The sequence below is a fragment of the Leptonotus elevatus genome, chromosome 21 (genome assembly GCF_054856555.1).
Source record: "Leptonotus elevatus isolate MCC_2025b chromosome 21, RoL_Lele_1.0, whole genome shotgun sequence".
Lineage (NCBI taxonomy): Eukaryota > Metazoa > Chordata > Actinopteri > Syngnathiformes > Syngnathidae > Leptonotus > Leptonotus elevatus.
Window position 1 is genome coordinate 7,437,056 of NC_141259.1, and position 15,831 is coordinate 7,452,886.

The 15,831-nt window shown below is 39.6% G+C and overlaps 1 protein-coding gene across 1 annotated transcript in view; it reads right to left on the reverse strand.

Moving 5' to 3' along the window:
- LOC147155715 (partitioning defective 3 homolog) overlaps positions 1 to 15,831 on the reverse strand; it is a 262,547-nt gene that overhangs the window by 7,978 nt on the left and 238,738 nt on the right. The window contains exon 22 of the mRNA XM_086065957.1: positions 3,875 to 3,995. Coding sequence (XP_085922083.1) covers positions 3,875 to 3,995 — 121 coding nt within the window. The remainder of the gene's footprint in view (positions 1 to 3,874; positions 3,996 to 15,831) is intronic.

Here is a 15,831-nt window from a genome sequence, read left to right on the forward strand (position 1 = left end):
ATTAGATCTGGAAGCAGAATCCGATTATTCCTTGGTAGGCCTTGGAATACAGTGCCATATAAAACATGACATTTGTTGAAATCAAATCAAGGAGACCACTGTGTTTGTTTTTATCCAATACAATGAAATATGGATGTCGATATGGCCCACTTTGCTCTCTTCCTTGTATAAAAGAGGGCGTTCTACACCTGTTTCAACACGAGTGATCACCGAGGGCGAGCGAGGGGGACGTTGTTATGACAATCATTTGCAGCTATAAAAAAAGACATGAAACCATAAAAGAAGGTGTTGGTTGTTTGGTGGTTTAAATCTAACCCAAGCCAAGGGTTAACATATCTCAGGTATTATTTGCAGAGGTGGCAAATCTAGGTCCAGAAAGTAAAAACCCTGCCACAGTTGGGCTTTAGCCTCAGCTGCTAATTAGCTAGCTGCCTAGCTATCTCCTATGGTGCTCATTTGTCTGCTAGCTAGCAGTATGTTTTGATCCATACGCGTGTAGAAAAGTAGCTTCTGTCCATTTAGTTTTACAAGTAATCGGGCCACTATGGATTTAACTGGTTTGGTGACATGGGTCTAGTTATCGGAAGTTTTGAATAAAAAAATAAATAAAAAATCAGTTCCAGCATGTGACCGTCAGGTACTGATGCTGACGCTGGCCCGACCGAGCCACCAGCAGAGGTGCCAAATCCAAGTGCCAGCAGATAAACGAGCACCATGGGAGCTAGCTAGGGAGCTAGCTAACTAGCACCTGGATTCTCTTTTCAAGTCATGTGACAAAACAATTCTGCACATTAATTAAGAGCGGTCATTGGTGGTCCCCATGATTTGTAGCTTCGGGCAGAGAAACCATCAGATAGGAAGCAGTGTGGTCTGTCGTTTCCTGTTTGCTTTGACTACGGAGAATGGAAGGTTGGTTTGGCTATCGACAGATCACGATGGAACTCATGAATAGGTCATTGGTCCATTTAAATCCACCACATGGTCTATTTTATCTTCACTCCAAAAGTCAAGTGACAGTGGCTAAAAGTTGCACATGTTTAGTGACATGAAGACAAACTTTGTGCTAATAGACATGATTGTCCAAGCAGTGGCAGATAACATGAGGCTAAATACTAAAAAAAAATAGGGACTGTGAGTACCAATACCAGGTATGAGGCCTATAAAGTAATGGGGGAAACCGTATTAAGAATTGCTCCGTAGGGCTCACCCATATGTGTGGTTAGGCTAACAGCAGATAATTATTTCATGTCTTCCCTTAGAGAGCAAAAGAGACAAATGCAATATTGGAAAACACGATGAGTAATTTATGGTGACCCTCTGGAAATCCCCTCCATTTAAAGAGGAGAAGGAAAAATAACTTGTGTAAGAGGCAACTTGGTGTTTTTATGATGCGCTACTAGGTCAACATTATATCATGTATCATTCACAGAATATTGCAAGCTATGTTATGTATGTTTGATCAAAATTTGACCCAAAGATCTACTAGATTGAATTCAGTCAGGCTAAAATACATTTTCACAACAGTTCCCCTAAGAAGTGCCAGAATTTAACATGGATGAGCTTGTATCTTTTTTTTTTAACAAGCACAGCCTTTGTGAATCCTTGTTGGGTAGGACTCAAACAGCATGAAAGAGGACTAATAAAAGTACTCCAAGGCTGGCCCTGTATCTTATTACCACTGGAATAACGAGGCTACGCTCAACAGTGTCAACAATCACGAGCAATTAGGAGCTCAGACGTTGAGAGAAAAATGCGGGGACTGCTTAGTGCTGTACAAACAGATAGTATCTCACTTTGACAGTGAGCATGGGAAGAAAGAGATTGGGAACATGATTGGGAAAGAAGTCCAATTTCAGATGTAACCTAGATGCGGGGCTAACATGGAAATAAATCCAGAGCAAATAAATTTTGTCCTTTCAGTGCGGGTGGGGGATTCGTGGCGGGATGTTCTTAAAAGCTAACATAAACCTTTTAGGACAGTAAGAAAAACAAAACCCCATCCTTGCCATGTAAGAGAAACACTCAATATGGACTGGACTAAAGCCAATAACTGACATTCAAGCGCTGCTAGTTTGACACATAATTTGGAAATTTCCCAGTTTAGTTCTGGTTCTTCAAAAGCATCTCAAGTTGGTCACGATATTTGACCTTTTAAGACCTGTTAGAAGCAAATGGAAGAGATAAGCCTAATGGATCTGGGAATGCACATTTGTTGAAGCTTTTTATATAAAAATCTTTCCAATTCCGACATGTACAACGTCATTTGCTCACCAGTCTTTGTCGTATTTTGCAATCTAAAGTATGCCACACATGTTTAATGAGAGACAGGTCTGGACTGCTGGCAGGCTAGTCTAGTATGCACACTATTTTTCTATGAAGCAAAGCTGTTGTAACAGAAAGTGGCTTGGCATTGTCTTGTTTAGACAGGAAGGGTTGTCCCTGAAAACGACGGTCCTTAGATGCCTCTACTTTTCAGAATTAATGGTGCCGTCACAGATGTGCAAGATACCAATGCCATGGGCACTAATACACCCCCATAGCTCGCTGGCTTTTGAACTTTGCACTTATAACAATCCAGATGGTCCTTTGGCCCAGAGGACATCCACGTTCACATCCATGATTTCCAAAAAATATTTGAAATATGGACTTTTCAGACCGAAGCACACTTTTTAAATCTTTTCACCTGTGGAATTTTGTAATGTGTTTGTAGACATCCAATTCAAAATGAGAAAATATTTACAAAAAAACCGAAAACAATAATGTTAATCAGTTTGAACATTAAATGTATTGTCTTTCTGTATTCAATTTACTATATGTTAGAATAAATGTACATAAGTTATCCCATATACACTCATATAGTATTGCAAAGCATGACTCATGCTCTTGCAGCTGCAGAACAGGAACTGTGCCCTTATCACAAGATAAGGACTGAAACAGTTTGTTGTTGGAATGCCCGCTGTAAAAAAATAAAAAGAGAAGGCTCGGGAGACTGTGCCTGAGAATGGGTAGGACATTGCAACTGAGCACATCTCTGTCCGTTCTCCTCGCAAGCAAAAAATAATCTCAGTCTCTTGTCTTCCTTTCTTGTCTGTTGTTTATTAAATGTTCTAGGTTGATTGAACCTGACACCATAGCTTGAAAAAGATGAGCAAATTATTGTGTTGTGTTTTTCAATAATGTTTTACACAACGTCCCAACATGTTAGAACTGGTGTTTGTAATTCCAATTGCAAAACATGAAGAACCCCATCAAGTATGGGAACCATTTATCAATGTCATTTAAAATTATAGATTAAAACAATAACAAAACAATGAGGTCTCAACATTCGATGTGGTTCGCTGACATCAAATGTACTCATTGCACTCATTGCCCATCATGCTTGTTCCAGCAGCAAGCGTGTTCAGTTTCCCAGACAGGAATGGGATCGAGTAATACGCAATTAGATTCAAGTTAAAGGTTGGCACTTGGACATTTGTCAAGGAATTCTCTGTGAAGTCAGAAGTGAAGATTTGATATAGTGTAAGGGAACACATCAACATTCTCTCTCAGAAATTCAAATGCAGTTCTGTAACACAGTATTTATTCCTGTAACGGGTGCATACCCACCCCCCTTCCTCCACTGATAGGATGACCTTTTAAGGCCATGCCACACACATTTATCTTTTTAAATCCCCCCATGTTAAGTTTTGGAAGTCAAGAAACAAAGAATTCAGGAATATCCAGGTAGAGTTAAGACTTAACAAAACTCATTTCAGGAAACTGCTTTTATTATAATTTATCTTTGGGAAATCAGATGAAAGGCATGATCAATAAAATCGCGCTTTTTAACAACTGGATGTTTCTATCATTCCACATGTTTGGACGCAACACTCACCAAAGACTGATCCATGCTGTAAGAGTGCTTATGTTCCTCCATGTCGTCATCCTGCTTTGCTTGCTGGAACTCGTGCCTCAGCCTTTGTATCCGGTCATGGTTACTCAGAGCCGTCTGACTGCTGGAAGAGGAAGCAAGCTGTTTTCAGTCCAAATAGTGTAGGTGCACATTTTTCATTGTACCAAGAGGATGTCTAAAAACCAAAGATAAGATAAGTTCAATCTTTATTTTATTTATCAAGTCAATATGAGAGATCAAATCATTGCAACTTGGATTCAGATCAACTCCAACTAAGACTGACAACTAAGACTTTAGTTAAAAAACATGGGATGGGACTTGACTTAATTTTTCTAATTAGACTCCAAAAAAACATGCCGTTGTGTGAGCGGAAGCTAGGAATGGCACTGCCAGAGTGGGTTAGATAATGAGCTATTACTTTTGGCTTTAAAACTACAATTGTGATGTACAATTAATTAAATGGGAAGGAAACAAAAATGGTGTGATAAGTAGTGATTTATTTTTTTTAGCTTACTGCAAAATTTATGAAGCTGACGCAGCTAGCACCATCCCACCTAATTTACTGATATGGCTTAAGAAGGCACCACTGTGCATGTCTTTTTTTTGGACGGCAGATTTTTTTGGCACACTGTCATTAAACACTGCGAAAAACCTTCATTTACATCCCCAACATTAAAGGGCTTTGAGAGGCCAGTCAATAGGAATCAATAGCCTTTCCTTCAGCTTAATCAAGCTTCCCCTTTTATCACCAGCTACAGAGGCAGCGCACAACAAAACACATAATTATGATGAGAAAACCAGCTTGGCTTCCTGCATGTACGCATACAAAAGGGATGAAAGTGACAAAAGGTTAGGAATTTCGGCAGTCGAGGTTGGGAGCTGCTGTTGTGGGGAGTGGAGGCGAACGGGTGAGAGAAGGAAAGGGAGATAAAAGTTGAAGGGTAGACGGGGGTCCCTGGGTTTGGTGTGGAGTGAAAAAAGTGAAAGGTTAATCAAGAGCATGTGAGAGAAAAGAAAAAAAAAGCAGAACAAAGGGTGACATCAGCGACGCTGTTATTGTACGTCTTCTAAAGCAGCACTTACGTATGTCAATGGTGCAAGTGATTGTTTATTTGGATTTGTGACAGATGGCAGATTAGAATATCATTAAAAAGCACAAGATACGGCAGAGATTTTGTGATCTGGCCTAAGTAGCACTTGGTCCCCTTCTTTCCTACTGTCTTACCAAAATCAATTGTATTAGTTATACCCCATTTGCTTCTTATGGCTCATATGAAAAGGAGTGCAGGAAGCATACACTTTATATGGTTGTTGCAATTAAGTGGTCCACTAGAGTGAAAGGAAGCTAATGCTTTCAGTTATGTGAAAAGCTGCTCATTAGAAAATCAATGGGCTTCTACCACTAATATCTTCCTACATCATTTTTGTCATTTAATTTGTTCTTAAGAAAATTTGCCGTACCTGAATTCATATAAAACAAATCCTATTGTTATCTCAAGAGAATATTCCTCGTCTCAAAGATTTTCAATTAACAAAGTCAAATGTCCAGCCATAATTGGACATTACACTGCAAAATTGGGTGCAGGGAGAGGTCGCTCACACAGAAAAGTCCGTAGAGAACATCAGCGGTGACTATAACATTATTGCCATAACGATTCATAGGCCACAACCTCTCTTTGCCAAGACATGATGGGATCGTAAAAATGGTCAGAGACACATGAGTCCAATTTATGCAATTACCTATATTCTTAAGCATCTAGCATTTAGCATCAGTCACAGAATCGGGCAAATGAGACGAGAAGGGATGTGACCGATGCCAACGTTGGCCTGACCGACAGCACGTTGCACCCGGAAAATTACGAAAATACAAACGGTAACAAACAGACACCAATGCCAATTCATTCACTACCAGCCATTTTCACGGAAGCAACCCCCTTCGCTCCCGGCTGCTTTACTGGATTTTCACTGATTTTGCAAGGCCCAAATAATATTTTGTTCTATTGTTATAAAAACATGGAACCTACCAAAAGAAAGATTAGAGTCTTTTCTTTCCTCAGGAAAAAAAAAGTATACTTGTATCTGTTTCCGTTTTGCAGCAATTAATTTTAGAATAAAGCTAAGTTTCCTCATTATTCACAAATCTGTTGAAAACACTGGGGAAAAAGAGCTTGTTGCAACATGGCCCTGGTTGAGCTCTTATACTCTACTGCCACCTGCTGACCGTTTTTTGTAATAACTACCATTGCTTTAAGCGACCTCTTCAGCTCAGAGGCGGCACCAAAGCCTTCTGTATGCTCTAGCATAAAAAACATGAAAAATATATATATATATAAATACGTTTTTGGTACCATGGCAATATTTAAAATAAAACCTTTGTATACGTTTTTGGGAGCAAATTAGTTAAGTATCTTCTGCGCATGCGTGAGAAGTAATACCTCTCCATACCATCGGCGGTGGTAGTCACTATTCCTCATTGTTAGAAAAATCACCCGGATAGACATTATACGTCCAAATACGAACGGTGTTAATGTGCAAAATGAACAAAATCGTAAAGGCTTTCCATCGCTTACTGCTTTTTCCTCGTTTGTCATTTCCTGTTTTTGCTATTGCTAGCCAACAGTCAATCAGAGTGATCAAATGTCATGGCGGTCCGACACGATTCAAAATGTTGAATTAATCCGCCGAAAACCCCCCAGATGCTCTATCAAAGGCGACGACGGTGATTTATACGATAATCAGACGGCGCATGTCGACACCCGGCGACTTTCCGACTCCCGACCTCGGATTGGTGTGTCAAGGACTTTACTCACTAGCACATTAGTCAAAGAAAGAAAAACGTTTCGCTTTACCATTGCTTTGGATTGTTGTAGATTTGATGATTGGGTGTGGAATTGATGATAATCAGCAAAGCAAAATTAAAAATAAACTAAAACGGCAATTCAATCAATTTTTCAATGAACTATGAATGAAAATTGCCCCAAGAGAAATCTGGAAGTAATGGGGGTGGGGTTCAACAGGCGGGAATTCGACATGGAATTTCAAAGGCAACCTCAGCAATATCCACACTTGGGCGCTATCAAATTAATTTCTTGAAAAAGACGTGCACAGGTTGATAAACATTTGATTAAGACGGGGACAAGACACGTAGCATCAAGGCTTTAAAAGTAATGTGAACTTGTGAAACGTAAATATTTGTATCCATTGATGAATGCAGCTTTGTGATTAGCTGCTGTGTTTCAGAGTATTTACACATCTCCCACCTGTGTTTTTTAACCTGAACTGTTGACAGAGGTCATGAGCCCTCTAAAGCTGCTTTTGGGGGTGGGTGCCGGCCTATGGATGCCCGTCGGTGTAATAGTCATCCTTTGATCCAGGAGGATTTGGCAGATGTCTCCAACACCACGGGGCTTAACGCAAAGATGCAAACAATGCCACAGTCCCCGTATTCGCTTCTGTCAATGTGCTGAGTCTCAGTCTGACCCATAAACACACACAATAGCTAATAGAAGAGTAATCCGATATATAGCCAATTGTCACATGAGCATATGCATGTCAGAGTTTAGGCCAGACTAATACGAATAATAGAAAAATAAAGTTTTAATCAGAAGTATAACATTACAAGGAAGTAAAAAGCTTTGCTTGTTTTTCTTTTCCAACTTGAAGCAAAAGAAGCTGAACGATGGGAGCTCCGGTATGTCTTTAAAACACAATGTTATCTGATAACTGTTGATTGAAATTTTGAGCATTATCTTTTTTTTTCTTTGTCCTCAGTATCTTAGTGCGGCAGAAGATGGGATGGACTTGTTAAGGCTGCGCCCTCTGGCAATCTCGTATCAAGTCTGAGGCTGAGCTCATCTTTATTTCATCGCACTGTGAACTAACATTTAATTCAAAGACAGAAAGATAAAGGTTCCATTGGATGGGTGATGGACAGCCACTGGGACCTCCAGCGATTGCAAAAAAAAAGAAAAGATTACATCTGCAATACATTTGGTTATTTTTATAAAGGGAAGAAGGATGAAGATGAATTTTATTTTTGTTATTATTCAGAGAAAATTTGCAAACCAGGATTTTGCGGATGCTAGCCAAAAACGTGGTCAGTGAACACTTAATAATTACTAAGTAATAGTGTTTACTGCAGGAATTAACATTTTCTACTCAAGACCAAATTTATAGATTCAATTCGTCCGTAGGACCCAAGTATTGTCATAACTAGACAATCAATACTGTATTAAAAAAAAAAAAAACATATATATATATATATATATATATATATAGACAAACCCTGAATTTCAGTGCAGCCGACAAAAGTAGCCTTTAGAGGCTAACAAGCAAGAATCTTGTCTATTATAAGGGCACCGGGGCCCCAGAGGTTCCATCTAGAATGTCTACAACTGGAAAGTATCTCATTTACTTAAGCAGAATGCCATACGGTGGTAAATACTGAGCAACTGTTCACTTTTTAAATGTCATTGACTCACACTCTGCAGGTGAGCCTTGACCCAATGCAGAATCCACTACGCACACACGTTGCCACTGCTCCTTCGATATATAATTAATGAAAGAGGCACAGGGGATTCTTGTCAGAGCACAGCAAGGGTCAGGGCCACTTTAAACAACAAAAATATTGATAGCACTAAACCAGAATTAAAAAGATGGAATAAAATGATTTTCTTGCAGCCGGCACAGCTGGTCACGAATTTAAGTGGTGAAGACTGGAAGAGGGTGGGGTGGGGTGGGGGGGGGTTGTTAGTGTGTGCTACTTCTACAGAGTGAATAGACGTACAGAGTATGACATTGGGGAAAAGGCAGGGGAGGGGTAGTTCGCCCAACCGCCAATTGGTCTTCTACTCCATTACTGGATTAAGTCTTGGAGCCGTAATCTTAAAGACAAAATTACGAATGAGGAAGGAGGCCAAAGGTCAAAGTTCCTGACCTTTAGTAATGGCAACATAGACATATGAACAGAAGGGAAAAATATGGCTGGCGGCATCATTTCAATTTAGGCTATCAATATTGTGTAGTAATCAATGGAAGGTTCAAGAGGCTGGCGTATACTGACAGATGGACTTCCCAGTGGTTACATATCACTTGGAGTGATTTCATTCCCATTAATCATCACCAAATTGGTGACAACCCAGTCCATCCAATTTATGACTAGTTTGACTTTTACAATAATGTGGTATTACATCTCCCAGCCATTTTCACTGAAGCAACCCCCTTGGCTCCCGGCTGTTTTACTGGATTTTCATTAATTTTGCAAGGCCCACAAAATATTGTGTTCTATTGATAAAAAAAAACATGGATCCTACCAAAAGAAAGATTCGAGTCTCTTCTTTCATGAGGAAACAATAGTATATTTGTATCTGTTTCTGTTCAGCAGAATTGAACATTAGAATATAGCTGAGTTTCCTCAATATTCACATTCCTGGTGAAAACACTGGCAAAAAGAGCTTGTTGCAACATGTCCCTGTCTGATCTCTTATACTCTGCTGCCCACTGCTGGTCGTTTTTTGTAATATCTACCATTGCTTTAAGCCACCTCTTCATCAAAGCCTTCTGTATGCTCTTGCATCAAAAACAAGCAAACATAAAAAACGTGTAAATACGTTTTCAGGAGTGAAGGACAAAGTATTAAAAAACGCGTTTACACGTTTTTGGATTAGAATGAGTTAAAAACACGTAAACGATATTTGTTGTATTAAACAATATTTGTTGTATTAAACAATATTTTAGAAACAATTATCACACACCCACATACAAAACCCACCTATCAGGTAAGATTGGCGCTCCAACAACTGGCAATGTCACAGGGTAAATATAAATGCCTCCATTACGCTATCTTCCATCAGTATCAAGGAGGTTAACATATGTTAATGGCCCTTCAACCCTTGACCTTCACATTCATGACATCATTATCAACTCCACCAGACATAATGTTGACATGTCACTGCTATGATCAATGGCCATGGTGGCGCTCTGCCTTAATGAAGCCTTAACGCTGCCTTAAACTGCTCAATCCACAGCGGGCCCTGGCATCCCATTGCAGCACTCTGTTGAATGTGAGAATACATTCGTCATCTTGTATCAGGCATCCATCAATCAAAAGCCTCTATGGCATCTGCTAAAGCTTTAATAGCCTCCTGTGTGGGCTACGACTTCCAGTAAAGACACACTAATAGTCACAGATATGATTTCAACGATCAAGACTGTTGGTCATCACTTCCCTTCTGACCAAAAATGCTAATAAGTAGCACTGTCAGTCAGTATCTATACAGACAAGTATATGTCTACATCAGTGGTTCTGAACCTTATTGGAGGTACTGAACCACATCAGTTTCTTATGCACATTCGCAGAACCCTTCTTTATAGGAAAACTGCAACTGAAAACTGACACATCAGAAGAGCCACCTGAGACTTAATTAGCTTTAGTCCCATAAAAAGCTCAGTGTCGCCAGTTCATTTCATGGCAAGACTATGTGGGCAAAAACCCAATAAGGTGTCCCATTTTAAATGAGACACAACAAAAGCACTCAGCCAAGGCTCTTTAATGTGCCTTGTAATGACCGCGAGAATTTTTCAAGCCCTGTTAGGTGGCACTCTAATTGAAATGAGATGAGGGGGGCATTGATGACAAAAGACCATCTCCTTCAGGTGGTTTAAAGATATGGGTGACAGTGAAGGGATGTCATGCATTTTCCCAGACAAGCTGCAGAGGATTAACCCCACCCCCTACCCAAAGGCTGCCGAAAGAAACCAGGCGGTCATGGGTTTGGGCCCAGATGGTGACTATGCTAGTTGACGTGTGAATGAATGCCCCAGTGAGTCTCACCTACATTTAGATACTGTTATGAGAAATGCACAGAATGGTCCATACACCCCTTGCCTTGGGGGCTGGGGATGGCAGCATGGGAACAAAAACATTAACAAGGTATGTGACTTTTAATTAAAAGGCAAGTGTTTGGAAAACTCTAAATAGTGGGGGTTTTTTTAACCTGCTGAGTGAGCATATAGCCTCCAGTTATGGGAAAACCACTACCTTCTAATGCACTAATCAATAATTGCCCTTTGACAACTTGCTGTTACCGTTCAGTGCGAAGGCATTAAGAAAACATTGGTTTTAAGTGTTACAGTGGTCCAATGTCAAGACTCTTGGCATGAGTTTATTGTACAGTGCTTGCCCCATGGACTTAAGATATTATTTCTATTGGTGATTATTGAATTTATTGTTATCCATATACTGTAAATTGTATACTGTTAAATAGGATGGACTAACTATGGAAATCAGCCACGTGACTGGAATAGTAGTGCATTTACCTTTTTTTGACAATATTGAAATGCTCATGAATGTCCCCTATTGAACAAATAACCCTGGATTGGCTGGCAACCAGTTCAGGGTGTACCCCGCCAACTGCCCGAAGCCAGCTGGGATAGGCTCCAGCACCCCTGTGAATCTTCTGTGGAATAAGCGGTTAAAACAATTGATGGATGGAGGGATGGACAAATAACTAATCAAACAGTAAATTCTGGAGAGTAAATTTGACTCTTTTTAGAGTGGGACCAAATCCACTCCGTTTTAGAGTGATATTTACGCTTGGAACAGAGTTAAATAAAGAATTGAAAAACAAATAAATAAAAGACACTCAAGGGTTGGGGAACAAACTCACGACCTTCAGCTTAGGAGACTGCCGATCTATTCCCTGAGCCACGCCGTGTGTTAGTATATTGCCCGTGTCAGCTGGAATCTTCCTAACTCCAAGTGACCAAAAACAATATTTTTGGTTTCCTCTTGGAGATAAGCAAACAGTAGGAGGGGCATTGCTCAGGTGGTAGTGTGACAGTCTCCCAAATTTAAGGTTGTGAGTTCATTCCTCGACCCTTGAGTGACTTTTTTCCCCCCAATTCTTTATTTTACTCTCTTCCAAGTGTAAATATGAGCCTACTATAAAACAGAGTCTATTTGGTCCCACGCTAAATAGAGTCAATTTAACCCTACATAATTTACTGTGTAGAATATTAAATGTAGTGGCAAATGTAAACATCAAATTATAATACATCTTGTTACATTTGTATGTGGACTGAGTTTCTCTAGTTTCCTACAGTCGACTGATAAATGAAGTGACCCAAAAGAGCCATAGCCTGTAGCCCTAAATATAAACTGTTGTTGACAGGCTTAAGGATAAACTGACTGGCAAATTGGATTGGAACTCTAGTGGTTTTGCATTTGAAAATATACATTACATAAATTAATCATCCCATGCCTTCTTACATCTCCCCTATATATTCTGCCCACCTTCAAAAATTCCAAACGTGATCTAACTGGTATCTTTTTACTTTTGGAAGTCTGCACATGTGGGGGGATAGTCAGTCACATCCCTGAACACATTTTCCCAGTAAATTAATAAGGTCAAAATCAGACGTATACATGATTTTCAGGACAGATTAAATTAGCTAACAAAAACCAAAATAGAAACAACTTCACAAGTGGCATCTTCTGTTACAGTGCTATTAGAACTGAATCATTCCCGAAGAACAGCTTAATCAGGCCTGAAAGGCCTGTTTATACAGTAAGGCAATGCTTAACTCATGCCATACTCTGGGATCTTGTAAAGATTAATGAGAGGGGTGAGAAGAGAAAGAAAGTGGATTGATGTGTAAGAGAGAAGGAAACACAGCTGGTAGCAGTAAACAGCAGTTGCCAATTGGCCGACGTTCACACAGTGTTAATTCCCCAAAACTGGGTATGACATCCATGCAGAGAGACGCAAAGCCACCTTAACACTTTGGTTAAAATAAGGTCGGTCTTGACATTTTGTGTTATTAAGTTCTAAGTTCTGAACATTTGTTAAAGACAAAGACCAAGAACAGAAAAAAAGTCAAATACGACGAGAAGGCAGATTTGTTTTGATGCATGGTCAAATGTTAACATAAATATATAATGTTTTATAACATCTAAATAAAACGGCCTATAAAACTGATTAACATCATTCCATTCATGTGCTTGACTGTGTGTGGCCTGTCCTTATTGTAAGACATATGATGTTGTTCCTTCACTTGAGTATTACCAAGTAAAATCTGGTCACTCCATCCCTGGCAGGTTATATTTTTCTTTGCATAAATCCACATTTTCTCTAAGTCATTACAACATTTTATAAAAGGGAGATTTTCAAGCTTGTGCAACGTAAATTGGCAATCTCTTTGCCCAGTCAAATGCTCTCCATTGCTTCTATCAGTAATGGCGGTCTTTGCAAAGTCAAGCGCTAATGGCTCGAGATGGCAATTTCGTTACAGGCGATTTCAGAATCATTTCCTGAGTTGGATTTGAATATGAACGTGGAACTGACCTGGTCCAGAGAAGTAAGCTTCCTTTGTCTTGAATGTAAGTGGGCAGATATTATGTGACAGTGATGGTCGTAATGAGACCTTGCCACATGCTCCAACTATAGCTGTGCCCTTTCAAGAGGAAATTCTCAGATAATGAACTATAGACCTTTACTCATCTCCTTGGATGAAAAGGCACGCAGAGGAACAGTGAGAGAGAAAGGGGAATCATGTAGTCATCATTACTGTCATGACCGTCAGACAGTCGGAGACTCTCGTACTCCTCTGCCCCAGTGTGCGGCAACAAGGGAGGAGGTTGTAATGACACGCAAGGGATAGGTTTTTAGCTGTAGTCGTTATGCTGCCAACTTTGTGGGAACCATTTGGTGGGGAAGACCCTTTTTTGTTCCAGCAAGCCATGTTCAGATGGGATTGGCCCAATATAAGTTTTAGACAAGAGAGACAAGACAATTCAATAAAAATAAAAAAAATAAATAAAAAGTATGCATTCTAATTTAGGGTGACTAGATTTTCAAAATTAAAAACTGGGATGCTAGCATTTTCGCAGAATATCAAATATACAATACTTTTTCACCAGGATCTATTTATAACAAATTTAATCATGAGTCAATCTGGTGACCCGTGGTTGTGTTATTACTTTAGCTAATGCTAAATTGATCTTGATTGGCAGTTCAACAGCTGTAAATAAGACAATGTACTCACCATTGGAAATATGTCGCCAGAAAAGCTCAGCTTGCATTGGGTCTGACTGGCAACCGCAGCATTAGACTTAGTAGGACAAAATTTCCCATGATTCTTAGACACGTAAGTAGATCTAGTTCCAATATGACGTACAAAAGGAAAGGAATTTAAATTATTCACTCCCAGCTATTTTCACTGTAGCAACTCCCTTTGCTCCTGGCTGTTTTACTCGATTTTGACAGATTTTGCAAGGTCCACAGAATATTCTGTCGTATTGCTATAAAAACATGGAAGCTACCAAAAGAAAGATGAGAGTCTCTTCTTTCATTGAAAAAAAAAATCATATTTGTATCTGTTTTACAGCAATTAGCATTAGAATATAGCTATGTTTCATCATTATTCACATACCTGTTGAAAACACTAGGAAAAAGAGCTTGTTGCAACATGGCCCTGGATGATCTCTTATACTCTGTTGCCACCTGCTGGCCGTTCTTTGCAATAACTACAATTGCTCTAAGCAATCATGTCAGAAGCTGTATCAAAGCCTTCTGTATGCTCTAGCATTAAAAAAACACATACAAACGTATACATACGTTTTGGGGATTGCAGCACAAAGTATTAACAAATATATTTATACGTTTTTGGGTTTGAATGAGTTAACAGTTAAATTAAAATTTTCCGGTTATTGGATTATCGTATGAATCTATATGACAACTGTGTGGTTGACATACACATGGCCCAAACAATTAGCTTGTTGGGAAAAATGGGACGCTGGGTCGGGACCTGTGGAAAACTGCGGCAAAACAGTAGGGCTCACGAAATCCGCTGGGAAACAAGGCTCAAAACCAGGACTGTCTTATATAAATAGAATATAAATCTTAGACTAGAGAGACGAGACAATTCAATAAAACATTTCAATAACAAGAAACAAGACGCAATAGTGGTGGATGTGTATGACTTACAGTAAGTAAGTCAAGATAACACTTTTATAGCAATACCTGTCACCCATGTAACGATTTGGTGGTCCAGCTCTGATTATCAAGCTGCGTGGAGACAGTGACATTAAGTAAGAAACATTAGTATGGATGTTGCCAAGTTCCCTTTTAATCTAATTAAGCTAGGCCTACATGTAAAAAGTGCAAGGAGAGGGGGAAAATAGCTGATCCTCATTTGGAGTTTTGCAAACGAGTTGTCATAAAACAAGATTCATGTCAGAGTTCCTTCTCTCAGTTAGCAAAAGCAAGAAAGCGGGGTAGGAGAAGTCACACAAGGGAAAGCAAAGAACTCCTACCCATGTTTTTTCCCCCTTTTTTTTTTTCCACAGGCTTGTTCTCACGCCTGTGCATAGAAAGATGCATCCGGAAACTGTTGCATTCTTTTCCTGAAACATGGGCCACTGAAAGCGCTCCAACTTAATGGAATAAAATAGAGCCGTCACTACATGTACTTTAAAAGCGTAGTAAAATTCTGATTTATGAAGAGCTTTGCTCCAGGGGTTTTCAGTGCCATGGTAACTCAGAGAGGGGTAAGGTCGGAGGGCTAGTTGAATGAGATCAACAGAATGGCTGGAAAAGAAAGTTGACTTTTAACCTCTCACTGCTATTTTTCATTGAGCCTTTACCAGGCTGGCGCATAAAAGGTAGAATTTGAATAGGGAGGTCAAAGTCCTTTTCATAAATTAAGAATGCCTTTGTCATTGGTGTCATCCAGACTATAGCCATTGATGTCATGAATGGCACAAGGATTTAAAAGCAACAAGTTCATGGTTTTAACTTACAAGTGTGGAAAGGGGCCTTTTTTTTTATTTTCTTCTCCTTTTATTTCTGGCTATAGCTGTTTTCCATTTACTCTACTGCTTTTGTTTCATTCCCCTTTCCATCTCCATTTTGGCCTTTATTGCCAGACCACTACGACTA